This window comes from Schistocerca gregaria, chromosome 1 (assembly GCF_023897955.1).
Source record: "Schistocerca gregaria isolate iqSchGreg1 chromosome 1, iqSchGreg1.2, whole genome shotgun sequence".
Taxonomy (NCBI): Eukaryota; Metazoa; Arthropoda; class Insecta; order Orthoptera; family Acrididae; genus Schistocerca; species Schistocerca gregaria.
Window position 1 is genome coordinate 859,889,265 of NC_064920.1, and position 19,889 is coordinate 859,909,153.

Sequence of the window (19,889 nt, forward strand, 5' to 3'; positions counted from 1 at the left end):
GATTTTTTTACGGAAATGTACATGTGAAGAGCTTTTCATTTTTTAAAAAATCAATTCTTTCATTATTTTCCGAAAAACTTACCTTTTACTACACTGATATCCACGCGTTGTACATCGTGCGCAAACTTACGATGTCCTCCTATTTGATGCAATAGGTCTATACTCCACAACATTACTACCTTGCAAGCTGCAATTTATTTCTCTCTATTTCAGAATTAAAATTCTTCTACTACATTAAAATAGCGCATTTTACTAGCTAATGTACATGTAGAAGCACAGTTGTAAATTCAACCCTTATGTGACCAATGAAAGACCTTAATTCCGATGCAGGCTTGAGAACTTTTACTTCAAGATAAATATATCAAGTAATGCTGCTACGTCGACTTAAAGTCGAGCAGCACACAATCAAGCGCCGTAAGTTAAACCGAGGTCAAATTCATAAACACAGTAATTTATGGCAATTGAATTATGTTCCCCTTCAGTAGCGTCACGTTACGCGGGTCGCTCAAACACAGCGCCAGTATCCGCCGAGCACCGTATCAGTACGCACGCCCGAATAAAATCAGTCTGCTTCGGCGTTTGCGTATTCAGTGTGCGACGCTCACCTGAAGGTTTAGGGAAGATGGCACAGCTATGCGGCGGAGGCGTAACGCCCGCAATTAATTTTGGTAGATTGTGTCTTAAGCAAGGGTGGAAATCAGGTAAAGACTAGACATTTGTTCTCTTAAAGATCTTTCCTAAATGACAATATGAGTCTTTTGAGAAAAAAATACAGTGAGACTGCATTTTCAAGTCGTCCGAAGACTGGGAGATGAAAAGCATCCTATAATTTGTTAACGCTTTATGCATACAGATCTTTTGAACTGTTTTAAGATGTACATCGACTAAACATTAGTTCCGCCGTTAGTCGTTCAGCATTTTGATATTTCAATGTGTTAATGCAAGTTATCGTTGCAAATACTGTAACTCTTTAAGTCGCACACACACAGAAAACCTGTTTGCCGCAGCACACACAATTTTTCTAGCGAATTTTATAACATTCGGAACAAATATATTACCTCTACTGTTGAATTCCTGTGTTGTTTATTTTATTGTGTAGTAGCTGCAAAGATTTGTGACTGTGCCACCAAAAAGTTCGGCTATTGTAGTTTCATGTATGTTGGAAAATATCGTAAATGATATCAATTTACATCGAATCATAAACAGTAATTACTTTGCAGATTTTTCCGGCTTCGCTGTGATGTACTGACTGTATGAAAAGTTGCAGTATTCTGTACGCTTTAGTTGGCTACACAAATGATTTTGAAAGAAGACCACATTCTGTACTTCCCATATGGCTATCAAAATTAAAGTTACAGTAGTCTTTTTTTTCCTGCAATCATTATCATTGTCATATTAATCCTTTACATCATCTGTATGTAACCGATTTTGATTTTTGCTACAACAGTGTTCAGTAGATAATATTGTTGGCTTACTATCCTATTTCTTTAGTCGGTTTTCTTGTTCCCACCCTGACTTGTGTTGAAACATATGCTATAATATTTTCTCATTTAAAGAATTTTTTTTATCATACCCTTAATTCTTGATTTTTGGTTACGGTCTGCAATTGTGAAAATGTCACTGACCTGGATATCTGTGAAATTAATAATCTCTAAAACTGAAATTCTAATGCTTGTTGGTGTTCAGTAATTGATGAGTTTAAATGGAATACACACTTTCATAGAATAATAGCAAAGAGTCCATCTAGCTTTGTACTTACAAATGTTCTTATTCTCTGGGTCTGATATAAAAATAATTTTGTGTTTTTCATACTGTCATTAATATCATTTAATGAACTATTTTTCAGGGGAAATTGTGCAGACATCTGTATTTTACTATTGTATACTCCAGAAATTAGCGTTATGAATGTTTTTGAAAGTCAGTAATAGAACCTCTTGCAGCATTTATTTACATGCTAAGAAATTATTTGTTGAAATTATTTAATATTTTTACACATATGGAGCTGATCTGTGGTGTAGACAACCAAGTGTTACAAAAATAATTTCCGTATAGACTTAGTGTTACAGACTATGGTTCAGAGTAGAGGCGAGTAGTATGACTTTGACTTTCGAAGCTGCCCACATTAATGACAGGAAATTGAAAAGCTTTAAAAATTCTAACTCAGTTAAAGTATCAGTTGTTATACACACATGAACCAATGCATTAGTATGATTCTGGGACTTATGAGGTATTCATAACATTTGGAACAAATCAGACACATAGAGAAATATATTTGGATATCTAGTTAGCAAATTATCAATAATTTCATCATGGGAAAGGAAAAGCAAAGATTAAGAAATTCACAGCAAGTAATAATTAAGTCATTGGTGTTAAGGCTCATATGAACAGTTGCTCAATATGGATGCAATCAAAATGGTTCTTACATTTGCATCTGAAGCATGTTGTGTAAATCCCACAGTATTTCATCAGGGCAACATTAGGTGCTTGCTGGTGGTGACTGCTGGGAAGTAGGATCTGCTGTATAAGCCCCTTCCAGCATGGGCTCACTAAGAATGTTGCTTTAGTGAAGAACCAGCAATTGCCACTTAACAACAGTCAGCAGCAACATCCTGAAGATGTTACACAGTTGTCTGAATGAAATATTGTGGGCTTTTTCGCAACATGCTCTAGTGGCAGATACAACAACTCTATATTCAACAGACTACCAAGAAAAAGTGTGAAGTGTGGCAACATGATAAAGAATGTTGATGTGACACACATTTGCAGTGTACCTAGTTACTCATGTAACATGTTCTTTCGGTATCTTCTTTTGCCAGAAAGACTTTAATAATCAGTAATGATATAACTTTATAAGAAAAGTAAACTATATGAAGTTGACAATTAAAGATCAAAATAGCGATGTATATATTGTGGATTTTTTTAGCTGAGAAAACAGTATTAAATAGCTTACTGACAGCCCCATGATTTGGTATCAGGGAGACCTCATCTGTGAGCCAGTTAAGTCGTTGCATAAAACAATGGAAGATTTTGATAAACATAATTGTGCTCATTGAGTATCTGTTGTCGCTCAGTTTGATTTGTGTCACAAAGCACAATATGATGATTTGCCTTGTTACATAATAGAAAATGATATAGCATTCCTTGAGTTTTCATACATGATCCTATTTGGCCTCTAATACACTTCCTATGGAGTGAATCAAATCACTCCAAAATTATTGCAGGCAACGATACCAGCACAACTGTTGCAAATTTGGGTCAGGAACTGAGTAAGAAAGTAGATAATGGGTTGGACTTAGTTGACTGACAATAAACGCAATACACTCAATCTTTAACAAGTGCAAGTAATTCTGTTAACGTTAACATTCTGACCCCTTCCAATACTTAACAATAAGACATTAGATTTGTGGATGGTTGAGAACCTTTCAAGAAGACAACGTGTATTCATGATCACTCCGGAAACTAAGAATAACTACAGACAATGAGCCATGCCTGGATAACAGTCAGTAAGACTAGGTTGTGGGTCAGTTATACCAAAGCTGATTTTTCTTCCAAATTATCATTCATTGACCATGTGTTGCACAATTTATTGGGTGCAAGTAGAAAGAATATTTTTATTCCAAAAGTGTGCCAACCAGACCTTGTGTTGCATTAATTCATGAACCGTATAATGGCCACTATTTAAAGTGCTGAAGGTTTTTACATGACAGTGCAAATGCACCAACTATTTCATGAAATTTGTTGGGAATATTTTCTAGTGTGAAAGGAACATATGGATCTATTTAGCACCAGTTAGAGGTACAATTTTACGTTGTGATGAAGTCATTGTCATCCAGAAAAATTGGCATTACTTCATAGCATACATTTTCAGCTGATTTCTGTTTTAATTAAAAAGAGCTACAATTGAACTATATATATTTACGTATCTAAGTGGGAGGCTCTGTGAGGATATGTGATGTCAATAGAACTATGTACTTGCAGGACTTCTTTGAACACTTCTCCTTGAGTCTTGAAAAACATAAGAAAAATTTTCCAGTATACTATGTTGTTAATACCATCTTATCTTTCAATATGTTTATTTTGATTTTTCCTTGTAGGAAGAAAGTGTACACCAATGTTTTGTTCCCCTTCCTTGCTCGTATCACTTTTGTTGACTGATCATAATTGGAGGAGATCTAGTTACAAGACTAGCACTTTGTCTCAAGGTTATATTTGCACAGTCCTTTTTGACCATCACTTACAATGTGAACTTGGTGGAATTAAACCTAACAATTTTCTATTGACACAATAAATGTCATGACTTATGCTACTATACTACACAGTGTAATATCCAGTGGTTGAAAACCACCTCCTCTTTGTTCCTTCCTTACAACAAGTATCATCTGCATGCACTCCACTTTCCTGTCCTATGCCTCTCCCTTAACCTGCTGGTAACTTTGTCCATGTTTAACAACAAATTCTCTTCCTTCTTTTCGTCTCTTCCCAGCAGTCTTTCATTTTATGATTGTTGCAGGCAATTTCTTTGCAGTACATATTTCAGCTAAGATATTCTGTTTCTAATTTCCATTGGTTTTCTTTCCTCTCCTTTTCTTGGAAGTACTTAATTCAAAATCCTCTTGGTCCATTTCACATTTGGCATTTTTCTCCAAAATCACATTTCAAACTATCCAAGCATTTTTCCTGTTTCTATTGGACTGCCCCTGATTCACTGACACATAATTTCAGAAAAAAACACTTGGCAAATCTTTTTCTTAGTTCTTTCAGAATTATGTTTGCTGATGACAAACATTTCACCTTTACAAAAGCTCATTTCGTGCATAGATGTACTTCTTACTTCCTCTTCACAGCTTCAATTTTCCATCAACAAACTTATTAACTGCCAACCGCCTTGCCACAGTGGTAACACCGGTTCCCATCAGATCACCGAAGTTAAGTGCTGTCGTGCTGGGCTAGTACTTGGATGGGTGACCATCCGGCCTACCAAGCACTGTTGGCACGTGGGGTGCACTCAGCCCTTGTGATGCAAACTGAGGAGCTACTTGATTGAGAAGTAATGGCCCCGGTCTCGGAAACTGACATACAGCTGGGAGAGCTGTGTGCCGACCACATGCCCCTCCATATCCACATCCAGTGATGCCTATGGGCTGAGGATGACATGGCAGCCAGTTGTTACTGTCGATACCGTTGGGCCTTCATGATCTGTTCGGGAAGAGTTTGTTTTAAACTTCTTAACTGCGTGAAATATTTTACTTGTACTGAAATCTTTCCTTATGGCATTTTCATGGAACAACATGGTTTGATCATTAGCATGCTTTATGGTTCCAGACGTCGCAAAAGGAAAGAGAATAAGAAATGTGGGATAAAGGAAACGTGAACATTTAGTGCTTTGGGAAAAAATTGTAGAGTATAGAAACAAATGATGGAATTGTCATAAAGTATGTCCAATGAAAAGTTACAAAATGCTCCATTACAACTGAGGAGAAAGAAGATATTTTGTCAGACAAAATAGAAGATACATCAGTGCAGAACTGAAATTCCAACAGGCTGTTAGATGTTTTGCTAGGTGGGAGAACAACTACTTTTGTCCTTTTTAGCACTGTAAGTGTCCTGTATGAGATTGATTTTATTTCCATTGCTCATGAATAAAGTTTTAAATTGTAAGTTTTGGTGCAAATTGTCATGAAATTATCACCGTGATATTGCTGTGATTGCAACTTATATTTTATACTTCTGATTTCTTAAAGTGGAAGAACAACAGAGAATTACTTACTATGTTCACCACAAGTAAGCTCTTCTTGCTCAGCAATCTATAATGCACTAGAATAAAAGCCTTCAAACAAATTAATGCAATCTGAGTATACACAATTTGCAAAAACTAGGAACTGAAGAGAACTTTAAACATGATAACTATTAACAACACTCTTACCATGTTACTAGGTGACAAACCCGACATTGCCTGGGTATTAATTTTGTCAATTTTCAATTAGAAACAAAATCTTATATATATTATATGTAATTGTGCTGTAGACTTGCTGTAAGATGATCCATGAGAATTTTTGTACAATGGCTGCAGCTGCTTCACATATCTACAATGCAATTTTGTGAATGTCTCTGTACCAACACATTTTCTCTTTTGTTCTTGTCTGCAGCGATTTGCAGTTCACAGCTGAAAGCTGTCAAAAGTGCTGCCAGGTGGTGAGGATTTCCTTTTTGAGTGAGCTGTAGCAGTTTCTTAATAGTAAAAAATATAAGTATTAAAAATTCATGCATAATGCTTAATTTTTTCACACATCTTGGTATTTGACTTAATGTGGTGGGTAGGTAGGTAGTACTTACCCTGGAAGCAATTGTTGCTTGACAGTAGGGGTATGTGTAGCAGGTTTGGTTGAAATCGCTCCAGTGCTTTGAGAGAACGTGTGGAAAACGCATACATATGTATATAATACATACATACTTTTTTATAATATGTGTGGATTACAGAAAAAAGAAGAGCCAGCTGAGAAATGCATAACAGTATCATTGTATAATGTTGTTAGTACCCTGAAAGTGTGTGTCACGTGATGTATATTTTCATAGGTTCCATTTGCCAAAACATTTATATAAGGAATGTTTCAAGCCTGGTTGTTGGAGAACCTGATGGACCAAGTGTGAAAACATCCATTCCAGGTCCAAAGTCAAAGCAGCTACTAGATGAACTAAGTGCTATACAGGTATTTTTACAGTTACACGATTTCAAACCTTTCCTCTAAAATATTTGGCGTAATTTATAATTAAATCTTTACACTAAGAATATGCTGTAACTTGTGTAAGTAGTGTGTGTGTGTGTGTGTGTGTGTGTGTGTGTGTGTGTGTGTGTGTGTGTGTGTGTGCGCCTTTGTGTTTTATCTCTGTTACAGTGGTCAAAACAAATATTAGATGAAATGTACCATACTATTGACATATAGTCTTTTAATTCCCCCAAATATCATACTCTAAAACTGTCTCTATACAGAATACAATATGTTAGAACAGTCAGTATAGAACTGCCTTGTAATTCTCCTCTGTACATTTGCATAATTAAAGAGCCAAGGTGTAGTAGAAATCCCTAGGTAACTCAGGAAATACTGAATTTAACTGACAAAATGAGAAATGCAGCAAATGAAGCTAGCAAAAAGAAGTACACACATCTAAAAAACAAACGAGATTGACGGAAAGTGAAAAATGTCAAAGCGGAGATGGTTAGAAGATATCTGCAAGGCTTTAGAAACACGATGATCTAGGGAAAGATTGGAAAATTAGAGGTTTTGGAGAAAAAGTAAGCAGCTCAATGAATACAACAAGTGCAGATGACAAACTTCTACTAAGCAAAGAAGGGAGGGCCAGGAGGTGGAAGGAGGGTCTATGTAAGGGAAACATACTTGAAGACAGAGAATAGGAAGTCAGTGAAGATGACATAGTGGATGCAATACTGTGGAAAAAATTTTCTAAGTGCAAGCCATGCTCCTGGACCATATCATTTCCCCTCAGAATTATAGAGATCCTTAGAACCAGCCATGACTAAATTATTCTATATTGTGTGCAGGACGTACGAGATGGGCAAAATGACCCTCAGACTCCAGGAAGAATCAGATAATTCCAGTTCAAAAGAAAGCAGATGCTGACAGGTGTGAATACTGCGGAACAATCATTTCACTAAGTTACATTGCAAACTACTGACGCAAATTATTTACTGAAATTGGAAATCAACTCAAAGGAAGTCAGTTTGGCTTCTGGTGCAGTGTAGAAACACAAAAGGTAATACTGACCCTGTAACTTGTTTTGGAAGGTAAGTTGAGAAAGGCAACCTGCATTTATAAAAATTTGCAGATTTAGAGAAAGTTTTTGATAACATTGACTGGACTACATTTTTTAAAATTTTGAAGGTGGCGGAAATAAAATACAGGAAGCAAAAGATTATTAAAAACCAGATTTCAGTTATAAGTTTTACAGGATACAAAAGGAAAGCCACAGTTGAGAAGGCATCAGATATGGTTGTAACCTATCTCTGATGTTGTTCACTAGGTACATTCAGCAAGCTGTGAAGGAAACCAAGGAAAAGTTTCAAAAGGGAATTAAAGTTCAGTGAGAAGAAATAAGAACTTTGAGGTTTGCTGATGATGACATTGGAAGAACACTGAGCAGAGCAGTTGAATGGAATAAATGTGTGTTGCAAAGAGCTTTGAAAGTGGATATCAACAAAAACAAAACAAGGGCAACAGAATGTAGCCAAATTAAATGAGGTGATACTGAGGGAATTAGGAAATAACTCGCTAAAAGTAGTGGACACTTTTTGCTATTTGGGCAGCTCAATAACTGATGATGACCAAAGAAGAGAAGGTATAAAATGAAGACTGGCATAACCAAGTAAAGCATGTCTGAAAAGGAGGATTAAATTATTATCAAATGTAAATTTGAGTGTTAGGAAGCCTTTTCCAACATTATTTGTCTGAAATGGAGCTTTACATGGAAGTGAGATGTGGACAGGACGTGGTTCAGACAAGGAAAGAATAGGTTTTGAAATGTGGTGCTGCAGAAAGATACTGAAGATTGGTCGGGTACGTCAGAGAACAGATGAGGAAAAACAGAACTGAATTGGGGGAAAAAAGAAATTTATGGCACAACTTGATTAGAAGAAAGAACTTGTTGCTAGGACACATCTTGAGACATCTGGTATAGTCAATTTCGTAATGGGAGGAAGTGTGAGAGATGGAGGGAGGATGGAGTAAAAATTATAGAAGTATACCAAGGCCTGAATAATACAGAAAGTAGCTTCCAATAGACATGTTGTGCAGAGATGGAAAAATCTTTCAGAGGATAGTCTAGAGTGGAGAGCTGCTTTAGATTTAGGACCATCACAACAAGAATTATTGCAGACAGAACATGGTTTTGCCCCTGTGGATTAACTCAGAAACAGGCAAAGTCCTGTTTGTTAATCTCTCTTGATATAGTGGTTGTTCTGTTCAAATGGCCCGTACTGCTCAACATTTATGGATTTCTGTAAGACAGTTGATGAGTTCCTTTGGGGCAGTTTACTACTCCTCAGGAAGAGCTATCCTCAACTTTGAAATAGTCATGGAACTGCTGGTTAACTGCAACATGTCTGGATTTTGATTAGTAGGCATGTTCAGTAGGATTAAAGTCTGAGGAGCAATGTTTACATTGTATCTTGTGGTTCGCTGATTAAGCTCCATGGGAATCTTCACCAACCCACTAGGTGAATATTCAATTCCTGTACATCAGTGTTGTCAAAGGGCTGTTCTAATTTACTTGAATGAGCATATAATGGCAATTGCTGATTTATCCTCGTGTCATTAGTTTGCCATCATGATATTGGGATGTTTCAGTGACAAATGTAAGATATTTTTTACATCTTACTGCCCTTCCATCTTCCCCCCCCCCCCCTCTCTCTCTCTCTCTTTCTTTTTCTCCCCCCCCCCCCCATATGTTAATATATTCTCATGTTGTTACTGAGACAAGACTGATGTCAGGAGTGGCCAAGATTTCAGCATGCAGGCCACACCTAGACTCAAGTGCCAAAGTGCTCAGCATTGCTTCACATTTACCCACTGCCATGCCATGCTGTCTGAGCGCAAGAAGGGGGAAAAGGGTAAAACAGCAAATACACTGTAATTGAATGGCAGTACAGTTGTACTGCTTAAGATTTGGTTTTATATTTCACATTTCCCAACAACATAGATCACAAACAAAACAAGTTTTAAGTATTATTTATTTTTGGTGCACTTAGACATAATTTTTATCTGGTACAAACGGTCAGCTTAAGGACAGACATAGACAGTTTCGAGTTTTTTGCTCAAGTTGCCATGTAGTCGTGACTTATTTATTTCATAATTGGAAAAACAGTCTTTCACACAAATTGAAATATTGTAGCACTTTTGCAATCTCATTGTGGAGACTTGGAAAATCTACCTGAGAAAACCAATGTAGACAGCCTGGACAGTTTTAACTTAAGAAAATTTTTAATTGAAACTGGAATTACCTTGGACATAAGTGCTTTCAACTGAAATGGTAAACGATTGTGATAATAGCTTGAAAATATATTTAAGATTGGCAGTGTCCTCAAAACATTTGTAAAACTATTGTTGTAATTCTTGCAGTGAACTGGATTGTCTTTGTCAGAATGTCTCCCTTCTACAATGCGATTTTCTTTTTAAAATGCATCCCCATCAAATCAGAAAGACATTACAATGCAATCTCTTGCTGTGGGCAACGTGCAATCAAGTCTACTTAAAATTTGAAGTCTGCAGTCCATTCTGCATGTTCTGATTTTTGTTCCTTCACTCCTTTTTCCTTCAGAAATTCAACAATAGCGAGATTTAAATCAAAAAATATTCCAGGCATGTCCCTTGCCTTAGTCAACTCATGTTTCAGTGATATGTGAAGTTTCCATAATCTTTGTTCATTTCCATTAAAAACTGTTGCAACTGAGAATGGAATAATGGTTGCGACTTCAGGAATTTTACTCTTCATACCTCCAATTTCTTCAAGTGCTCCATGCCTGCGAATTAAGCACAAAATGCTTCTTGCTGTACAGAAAAATGAATCCAGTTTGTCAATCATTGTAATATTTTGCTCTTTCATTGTCATATAAAAGTTTAATTTTTTTCTGCATGGCACTGTAATGTCATTTTGTAGCAAATAGTCACTTTTAAAGGATTGCGACGATAGATCGCTAGACTGCCTCTTGTGGTAACAGCCACTGGACCTGTGAACATCTTTCATACTACGAACAAATAGTGAAGGTTAAACAGTGGTGATAGCACAATTCTGTTGAACTCTGACAGTTGTGCCGACTGAAAAATGGCCGCCTCGCAATGCTAAATGAAATATGGCATTGTTCCAGGTACTTCTGAGAAGCAGTGAGCAAAGCTTAGTGACAAACTGCCTTGGCCCACCCATGGCCCACACACACTGCATGTGTGAAGTGTATGAGCATATATGTCATCTTCACCACAAAAAATTGCAAATAGTTATATTTGATGTTCTGTACCAAGTAGCCTTTTGCGAGGCTCTGTGGTAGAGCTCCATTGCATCATCTCTCCCTACTATGAACAGTCATCCCTGGCTGCAGTTGTGTTTTGACAGCTTTGCTCTTGTGTCATTTAAATATCTCCGTTTGGTTGAAAGTGGAAAGTGTCAAGAAATGGCATGAGCCACCTCATGTTGTGACAATGTCTCATCTTGATATAAGTTCTGAAAAAAATCAGTGTTGCTGAAGCACTGCACCAATTTACTCAATTGAAAAGTGATTTCTAACAGTGAACTCGGACACCTTCAAGTCCATACTTCAGCAGTGTCCTCACTTTTGTGACAGGAGCTCAATAAGTAATGAAACAAATTTTCCTGAAAACAGGTTGCTTTTATTCAGGATTGCAATACACCATATTATTCCCCACTCTTTTGGCTACAAAACTCTATTTTTCAATGTAATCTCTGTTCAGTACGATGGACTTATGCCACATCACTCCAAGATCCTGTAAGCCTGCTTGGTACAACTATCCTGATTGACATCAAAGCCAACAACATCTTGCTGCATCTACAACCTGCTCCTCATCCATGTACTGCTACCCACAGGGTGAATTATTCATTTGGCCAAACGGATGGAATTTGGCAAGTACAAGATTTGGGCTGTAGGGTGAGTGAGGAAGAACAGTACAGTGAAGTTTTGTGAACTCCTCTAGAGTGCACCATCTTGTGTGGGGCCTTCCATTCTCATGGAGATGGAGAAATTTGTTTGCATTTTTGTGGTGACAAATGTGCTGGAAAAAGATTTTAGGCTTGCAGTTGGTCGTCATAAACCTCATTGCACGATATTTCGGCTGGACAACTGCCAGCCATCTTCAGCTGAGCGAGGACTGACAAAGGCATTCTCCGCTCTGTCTTCTACAGTGCGCTGGTAGTACTGTCGCGCATGCGTTGCAGTCATGGAGACAGAAGGACCACACTGCCTAGCAACAGCACCCTCGCTGGTGGAACTGCAAGACTCAGCTGCCGTTGGTATTGTCGCTGGCCGCAGCTGTCGAAGTCTTCAGGCATCTTTGTCTCAAGAAAATTTTGAAGGTGATGGGATTCCATGTGAATTAGTAACCATTGTCAAGGCTGTTTAGATTTCCCACAGTGTGTATTTCAACGGATTCTTTGATAATGGAATCCCAAAAAGTTGTTGCTTTGGTCGAAGTCCAAGTTTTGTTGTGCTCCATTGAATGTCCGTTAAAAATACAATGTTCCGCAACTGCTGGCTTACTAGGTTGCAATAGGCGAGCGTAATGTTGATGTTCTGTACAAGGATCCCATCATCTCCAAAATTTGCTAGAGACGAAGATGTCGGAAGACTTCGGTAGGTGCAGCCAGCAACAACACAGACAGTAGCTGAGTCTTGCAGTTCCACCAGTGACGGCACTGTCGCTGGGTAGTGTGGTCCTTCTGTCTCCACGACTGTAACACATGGGTTGCAGTACTATCGGCGCACTATATAAGACGGAGCGGAGAACGTCTTCATCAGTCCTCGCTTGGCTCACTTGAAGATGGCCGGCAGTTGTCCAGCTGAAAAATCGTGCAGTGAAGTTTACAACAACTGGCTGCAAGCCCAAAATCTTTTTGAACAGTTGATTCGCCAGGAAAATTTCAAATTTTACAAACATACTGAAGTCATTTCTTTGATTTCCTGAGGTTGGACATCGAGCAGAATAGCCCCTTCAGAGTCCCTTAAGAGCATCGCTGTGACTCTACCTGCCGATGGAGTGGCTTTGGACTTTTTCTTGAGAGAGAGGTGGTGTGGCACCACTTGATGAGTTGTCATTTTGTTTCTGGTTCAAAGTAATGAACTTACTTTTTTTTTTGCCCAACAACTCATCATGCTTTCACTTACTGTCAAGTCTCCACAGTCATTTTGCAAGTGCCTATGAATATTTGCTACACTCTGGTTTTCCATGAAAAGAAACTCAATGACAGCTCTCTGCTTGGAATGCACTTCCATTGCAATTTCCATTTTGAAAGCTACATATAGCACTGCCACCTTTGGAACTTTATGAAATTATGGGGGCTGTGGTGGGAGTATTCCACTGTGTCCCACAACAGATTCCACTTTTTCATCTTAAATTGCCTGAGTAAAAAGGAAATGTTGCACTACATATTGAATGAATGTTATTAGAAGGCTATTTGGATTGTATAGTAATACTGGATTTGTATACACATCCTAATTATTATCCACAGGGAGCATGAGGACTGGAAATTTAATGACGGTATGAAGGTTAACTTTGGCTGTGGTAAAACATAGAACAGGATATTTTACATTATATAACCACCAATATTTTCCATTACTTTTTTATGGTGGCTTTGTAATGCTGTTCAAGGCCACAGATATGTTGATGTTACAGATGAATCATTTTTTTTTGTGTATAATGCCAAGATATATGCACAAGCAAAATGGCTTTTAAAATTTTGCTGATAAGAGGTAAATGCTGGGCCACTTGTCTAACAAGCGGATAGGAAAAGCTCAAGGTCATGGCTGATCACTTATCGTATCCTATCCTCGTACTTATATATATTACCATGAAAATTTCTATATTACTGTGGACTGATCCATGGATGGATGGATGGATGAATAAATAAATGATACAACTATTCAATAACTAATCATGTGAGCCAGTTTTTAAGAATTTCTGCTCTTTGTCAACAGATATTGTCTTAAAAGTAAGATGGTGCCATTAAAAGATAAGGCCATTTCTTTCATGTAGCTTCAGACTTGCTTGTTCCAAAAAATGTGAATAATAAGCACCATTGATAGTTTTTCATTAGGACACCTTTTGAACTAGGATCACTTTCTCAATTATAACTAAAGAAAGCATGTTTTTCACATCCTGTTAATATCTGATGGACAGGACAAATGTTTGTCAAGCTTCAGGGACTGCCTGCATAATTAGTCTGAAAATTTGTACACGTATTTAAGCAGCAGCAACAGGTTTCTGTATGTAGAATTAAAAGATTTGTCAGCACGATACAAGGAAAAAAAATGTAAATCATACATGCAGCCATATAAATATGTACAGTTCTGTTTAATAAAAATAGAGCAGGTGGTCATCCATGGCCCTGATGAAGGAACAATCCTGCAATCCTGGAATTTGTCTGAAATGATTTCAGAAACCATGACAGAATGGGGTCAATATCTTAACAACTGCACTTCCTCATTTGACTTATCCCTAGTGCAAAATTTTCTTTTGTTTACACATTCTTGGAACAAGTGCTTGTGCTATGTTGTGTTGTGCTCCTTAGGAATGATCATGAAAGTGGAAGGGAGGGAGAGGACAAATCTAATTGCAAGCACATAACCTGTACTTTTGATTTGTACATAGAATGCTGCTAAACTAAATGACACCACCTAATTGCTGGATACTTACCAAAAGCTTTGCTTACAGACAATAACCTGCAGTTAGATGATCAGGAAAATAAAGTATGTTTGCTCCAAACTTGTCACTTCTAATCAAAAGTGACAATGGAATGTGATTATCCATGAATACAGCATCTTTTTAGTAAATTGAGGGAAGCTTGTTAAAAATTAGAAAAAGAAGTATTGTAGGTATTGGCAACTGCCCTTCCTTCAGTCATTCATTTCTCCTTTTTTCTGGAAAGAATATGTACTTAACATATATGCACACCTTGTAAGCATTCTGAAGGAAATTTATCATCATTATTCACATTTACATTTTACAAAATTAATAACACACTTTTCATACAGTAATGGTGTTAGGTGAAGTCATACTACTATTGTAACAATAGTGCATCAGTGACTGCTGCAGCAAAAGAATCTGTAATCACATTCGCTCATTGGCTTTTGTAATGATTATAGAAGTCCAAATGGAAAATAAACAATTAAAAGGATAAATTGTGTACTTCCAGGCATCCTGCTATGTTATTTGCATTCTATCCACAGTATTCTGACGACCAGCCATCTGCCTTCTTCAGCTGCTGAGTGTTTTGCTGTTACGTGTAGTCACTGCTTGGATGCCAACCGGACTGTGAATTATTATTGATCTCGCTCTGCTATTTAGAGCAGAGTTTGACTTCTGACACTCGCTACAACTCTTGAATGCTCTATTATTTTTCTGAGCCTAATTACTACTCCATAAAATGGAAATACTTTCAGCATTATCCAGCTCTGGTAGATGTGATGGCCAGTGAGATCTTAATAAATTAATACTGGCTACCAAACCTTGTTCAAATTTATGCCATGATACCAGCATCATTGTATCGTTTCATTTTTTGGTTATACTGATTGCAGTGCTCAGTGATGGCTGACTTGATTTGAATTCCTCAATTGTTTTGGTAATCTGACTCACATAAAACATGCCACATATGCATGAAATGCGATACACACGTGACCTTGGAGACCTATATCGTCTTTAACATTACAAAAAATACTTTTTATCCTAGTTGAAGGGAACAACATAAAATGGTTGCTGTGTTTCAGTAGGAATCTACTGATCTTTTGGGATATTGGGCCAGTGTAAGGTAGGTAAGCAATTTTTCTGCTTTTTGTCCATGCTCTGTCTCAACCTCTTTCCTAGATGTTCTTAATTTTGGTTACATTGTTCATTCAATTTGCTGACCTGAGTACCTATTCCTTCAGAACACTCTTCATTGATGTTGTAATTCTTTGGTGAGGCTCTCCTTATCTTCAGCTTTATGGACTGGTCTTTAGTAATGTATTTGTAATGGATGATCATGGCTCGAGCCATATAGATGGAGGTCATTGTACGTAGGGTTCCTATGTACACTGTGACATAGGGATCTGTCTGTTCTTCTGCCAATGAACATGTCAAGGTAAGGTAGTTGGCCTTGTTTTTCTTTCTCTCTTTCTCTTTAGGATTTAAATGTTCTAGGAACTTTTCAAGCTTTTATGTTCCATTAAGCCTTGCCAACAATGCATGACATTGGTTTCCACTTGGTGAATTGTAGTGCCTTTGTTTCGAAGTGTTCCATTTGTAGAGTCACTATAACAGGCAATAGCAGACTACCCACTGCCATGCCATCAGTTTGTTCAAAATATTTTCTTCTGGATAGGAAATACATTGTCAGAAAAAAGAAAATCATTTAACTTTCCTGATTGGTTCAAAGGAATCAGAAAGTGGAACTCTCATAAAGAGGGAAATTACCAGCTGGTATGCAAGTCGGCCAGCATTACTAAGTATGGGTCTTAGAGGACTTTCTTTCTTGTGTACCTTAGAAAAGTTGTATTGGTTTGGTGGCATGAGTGCTTGGTTCCTAAGACCTTTAATGATATGTGGCAAGCCACACTTATTAAGAAGAGCCATCATCCACTGTATTTTACTTCCTACAGCTAAGGTAAAAAGTATTCTTTGTAATGTTAAAGATGCTCTAGGTTTCCTAAAGTTGGGTGTGTATCACATTCCACGCAAATGAGGCATGTTTTTAGGTGCAAGGAACATCAGTGACACACCAGATTAAAACAACCAAACGACTCAATTACTGCTGACCACTGCCACAAATGTAATCAAGAAATGAAATGAGATAATATCATTACTGTGATACAAATGCCGAGTTTCTGGGACAATGTAATTAAAGAATCTATCGAAATAAAAATGTCAGAAATCCTAATTAACAGGGTTGGACATTTCAATTTGAACTGGGCTTTGATCTGCCACACAAGTTATTAAGATCTTGTCAGTCACCATGTCCACCAGAGCTGTAAACTGCTGAGAGACTTTGTATTTCACAGAATATTGATGCAAGCACTGAGAAAGAAGAGCATCAAACAGTGTAGGGGGTGTTGGGGTCAATTTGGCTATAAGTAGTTCTGTGAAACCAACAATGGCTCAGTCTGGTAGTGGCACAGGTAGCATGTGCACATTATGGCAAATCTTGCAGCACCTGACGAAGCCGGATGGCTTGGTCATTGAATTATTTTTCATAACATTGAAATGAACTCTGAAGAAAAATCTGGAAGCACACTTAAATAAATCAGTAACACCAAGAAAACCTTTATGTTATTGACTATTGCGCATACCGGCTTGGTGCCTTGCTTCTTAGACACACTCTAGTTACTAGGTCACATTTGATAACGTCTGTATGTGGACATCATCAGCTTGGATTTTGGCAGCTAGAAAAATCTTAACAAATATACTCAGTATGCTATTCTTAGTGGGGCTCTTATAAGTTGAGGAAAAAGAATTAGATCTCATAATACACCTGTACTACTTAATTTTTGACTGCTTTACAGTAGTTTACATTACAGGAGAGCTGACCAAATCTGTATTTATACAGTGAGTGAAACTTGTGGTGTAACTATCCAAAAGTGTTGTAAACAAGCCTTATTTCTTATGCTAAACAGAAATCGGGTTGCCTTTTGGATACATATTAAAATACAGTGCTGCTGTTCAAGGCATCGCAGATTCATGTGGATTACCTTGTAAAGCATTTTTTTCTGCCATAGGAGAGATTGATTTTAATAGCTCGATTGCATAGCCTAAGTAGTTAAATGAATATGTACCACATTTTTCACAGAATGTATAACACTGACAGCACAAAGGAATGCACATGGTCGCCCATATACATGCACATATTTATAATGTCCACTATACAGGGTGGAGAAAAATTGTCACGAAATTTTAAACCTTGTTAGCTGATGCCAGTAGGAACCAAAATTATTAATGTTGTGTAGGTAAACAGTGCACCATTTTTGAACTATGGAAACTTGGTGCCATGTGCTCCAGTTGGTCATGTGTGAACTGACAACCATAGCACTGCCCATCAACTGATGAACAGCAATGGGGCAATCCCACAGCCAATCTGAGTGTGTGGCACCAATTTTCTGTTGTTTAAAAATGATGCATTGTCGACTATACAACATTAGTAATTTTGGTTCCTATTGGCATCAGTTACCCAAGGTTAAAATTATGTGACACAGATTTTCTCCACCCTGTATGTTAAGAGAGTATCTGCACTGAATTTATTGCAGCCACCATTTTCTTTCCACAGCAAACTGGATCAGTACAACTTTTTGTTGATTATGACCGCTCCATTGGTAATTATATAGCAGATGTTGATGGAAATGTTCTGCTTGATGTGTACACTCAGATATCGTCACTGCCTCTTGGGTACAATCATCCAGATCTTTTGAAATTGCTTGATAACCCTTTTAATGTGGTAAGTCATCAAATTTTATAAACATTAATAAATTAATGAAGAATTGATTAATTAATTGTGAGTTTTTTTATGCATTAAAATATTCATTCCAGGCAGCAAGGGGGGCAAAAAATAATACTGATGGTGTGAGAAGAATGAGGCCACTTGGTGAGGACATCATGTGTAGGGACTAGTTCTCACACAGTTGAAGCTTTTGTTTCCACAACTACTTATTAAATGCCATATCTCAGCACTTGCATTGTTGTTATTGCATATTAAAAGTATTCATAATTTAAAGAAACTAGTAATAGGGACAGGCTTACACAAAATGCTAGAGTCTGGTGCTAAATGTAGAGCTCATTGCCTCTTGTACTGTGGACCTGTCTGGAGTGTGTCATTAGATTCCTGTTCTCTCTCCATTATTCCTTTGTGTTTCTTGTGTGCTCACAATTCTGAGTATCAGAAACTGAAAAGAGAACTCTCATTATTAATGGAATACAGGAGTGTAATACAGCCATACAGATAGTCTGCAAAATATACACCTTATTTTGATCCATGAAACAAAAAATCTTATTCCCAGGATTAAAAGAACTGAATGCATAAAGGAAGAAAACTGAATATTTACCCAGGATACAGTCTCTTTCAGAGGTTGACTTACATGAAACACTAAAGAGAGCAAAATTGGTGGTTATCAAGAACATGTGAATGTGAGTCAGGAAAAATAGAGGGATGGGAGGAAGGGAGAGAATGCATTGAAAACTTGTGTGAATTGGAGACTTTTTTTTTAGTGACACATTCAGAAACTGTGTCAACAGTCTGGTTCTTTTTTTTTTTTTTAGATTTCTTTGACATTGTTCTATTTCTTTTTCAGAAAGCAATTGTAAATCGACCTGCACTTGGAGTATTCCCAGGATCGGATTGGCCAAAAAAAGTTAAAAATATCCTTCTTGATGTAAGTGAAACTATAATTCACTGTTGGGTGTGTTAATCAGTGAAGTTACTTTTTGTTTAATTTCATAGTGATTTTATGATTTGCCTGTCTTTCCATTTTTGCAGCCAGTCTCTGTTTTCACCTTCCTAAGGAGACTTTAATATTAGTTCCCATGGACTGCTGTATCTCATTTAATTATCCTGACTAATACACATTGTAACCACAATCAAGTCTGAAACTGGGAGCAGGGTTGTCAGTGAAATAAAAAATTTACCACTGAAACCATATTTGTTATGGAGACACAACAGAACTTTCTCGTGGGTGAAGAATGCTGCAATTTAAACAGACATTGAATATTCCAGAAAATGCAAACTTAACATACATAAGAAATTTTGAGGACCCTCTAGAAATAATAAATGTTAAAAAATTAATACTTGCTGGGAGTGATATTTGAAGTAGGGGCCCACAGCATGCCAGCCGGTAGTGCTAATCGCTACTCCATATTGCATGCAGCACAGCTCGTTGCATTGCTCCCTCTCCCGGAGAAACAATGACTGACTTCTTCAGAAGTTCTCATTGGCGCCAATTACAGCATCCTAGATAATGGTCCTCTGTATGGCAGTACTGAGGATCCTCTTGCTTGGGTTGTGCTGTCACATCTTCTTCACTAAGATAAATATCGAAGATTGCTCCTTCCATCAAAGCTCCACAGTCATACAGTAAACCTTCAGTTCCATTAACCAAGAAGCCCCCATCATTGATTTATGCCCCTTTACAATAGTAG

At 37.4% G+C, this 19,889-nt stretch overlaps 1 protein-coding gene and 1 pseudogene across 1 annotated transcript in view; both read left to right on the top strand.

The window, feature by feature from the left end:
• Positions 1 to 474: 474 nt before the first annotated feature.
• Positions 475 to 19,889, top strand: part of LOC126272840 (4-aminobutyrate aminotransferase, mitochondrial) — a 93,454-nt gene continuing 74,039 nt past the window's right edge. Inside the window, exons 1-4 of the mRNA XM_049976047.1 lie at positions 475 to 701; positions 6,574 to 6,707; positions 18,028 to 18,195; positions 19,046 to 19,126. Of these exons, the coding sequence (XP_049832004.1) occupies positions 623 to 701; positions 6,574 to 6,707; positions 18,028 to 18,195; positions 19,046 to 19,126 (462 nt within the window). The 5' untranslated portion in view covers positions 475 to 622. The remainder of the gene's footprint in view (positions 702 to 6,573; positions 6,708 to 18,027; positions 18,196 to 19,045; positions 19,127 to 19,889) is intronic.
• LOC126290582 (5S ribosomal RNA) lies at positions 4,876 to 4,993 on the top strand (annotated as a pseudogene).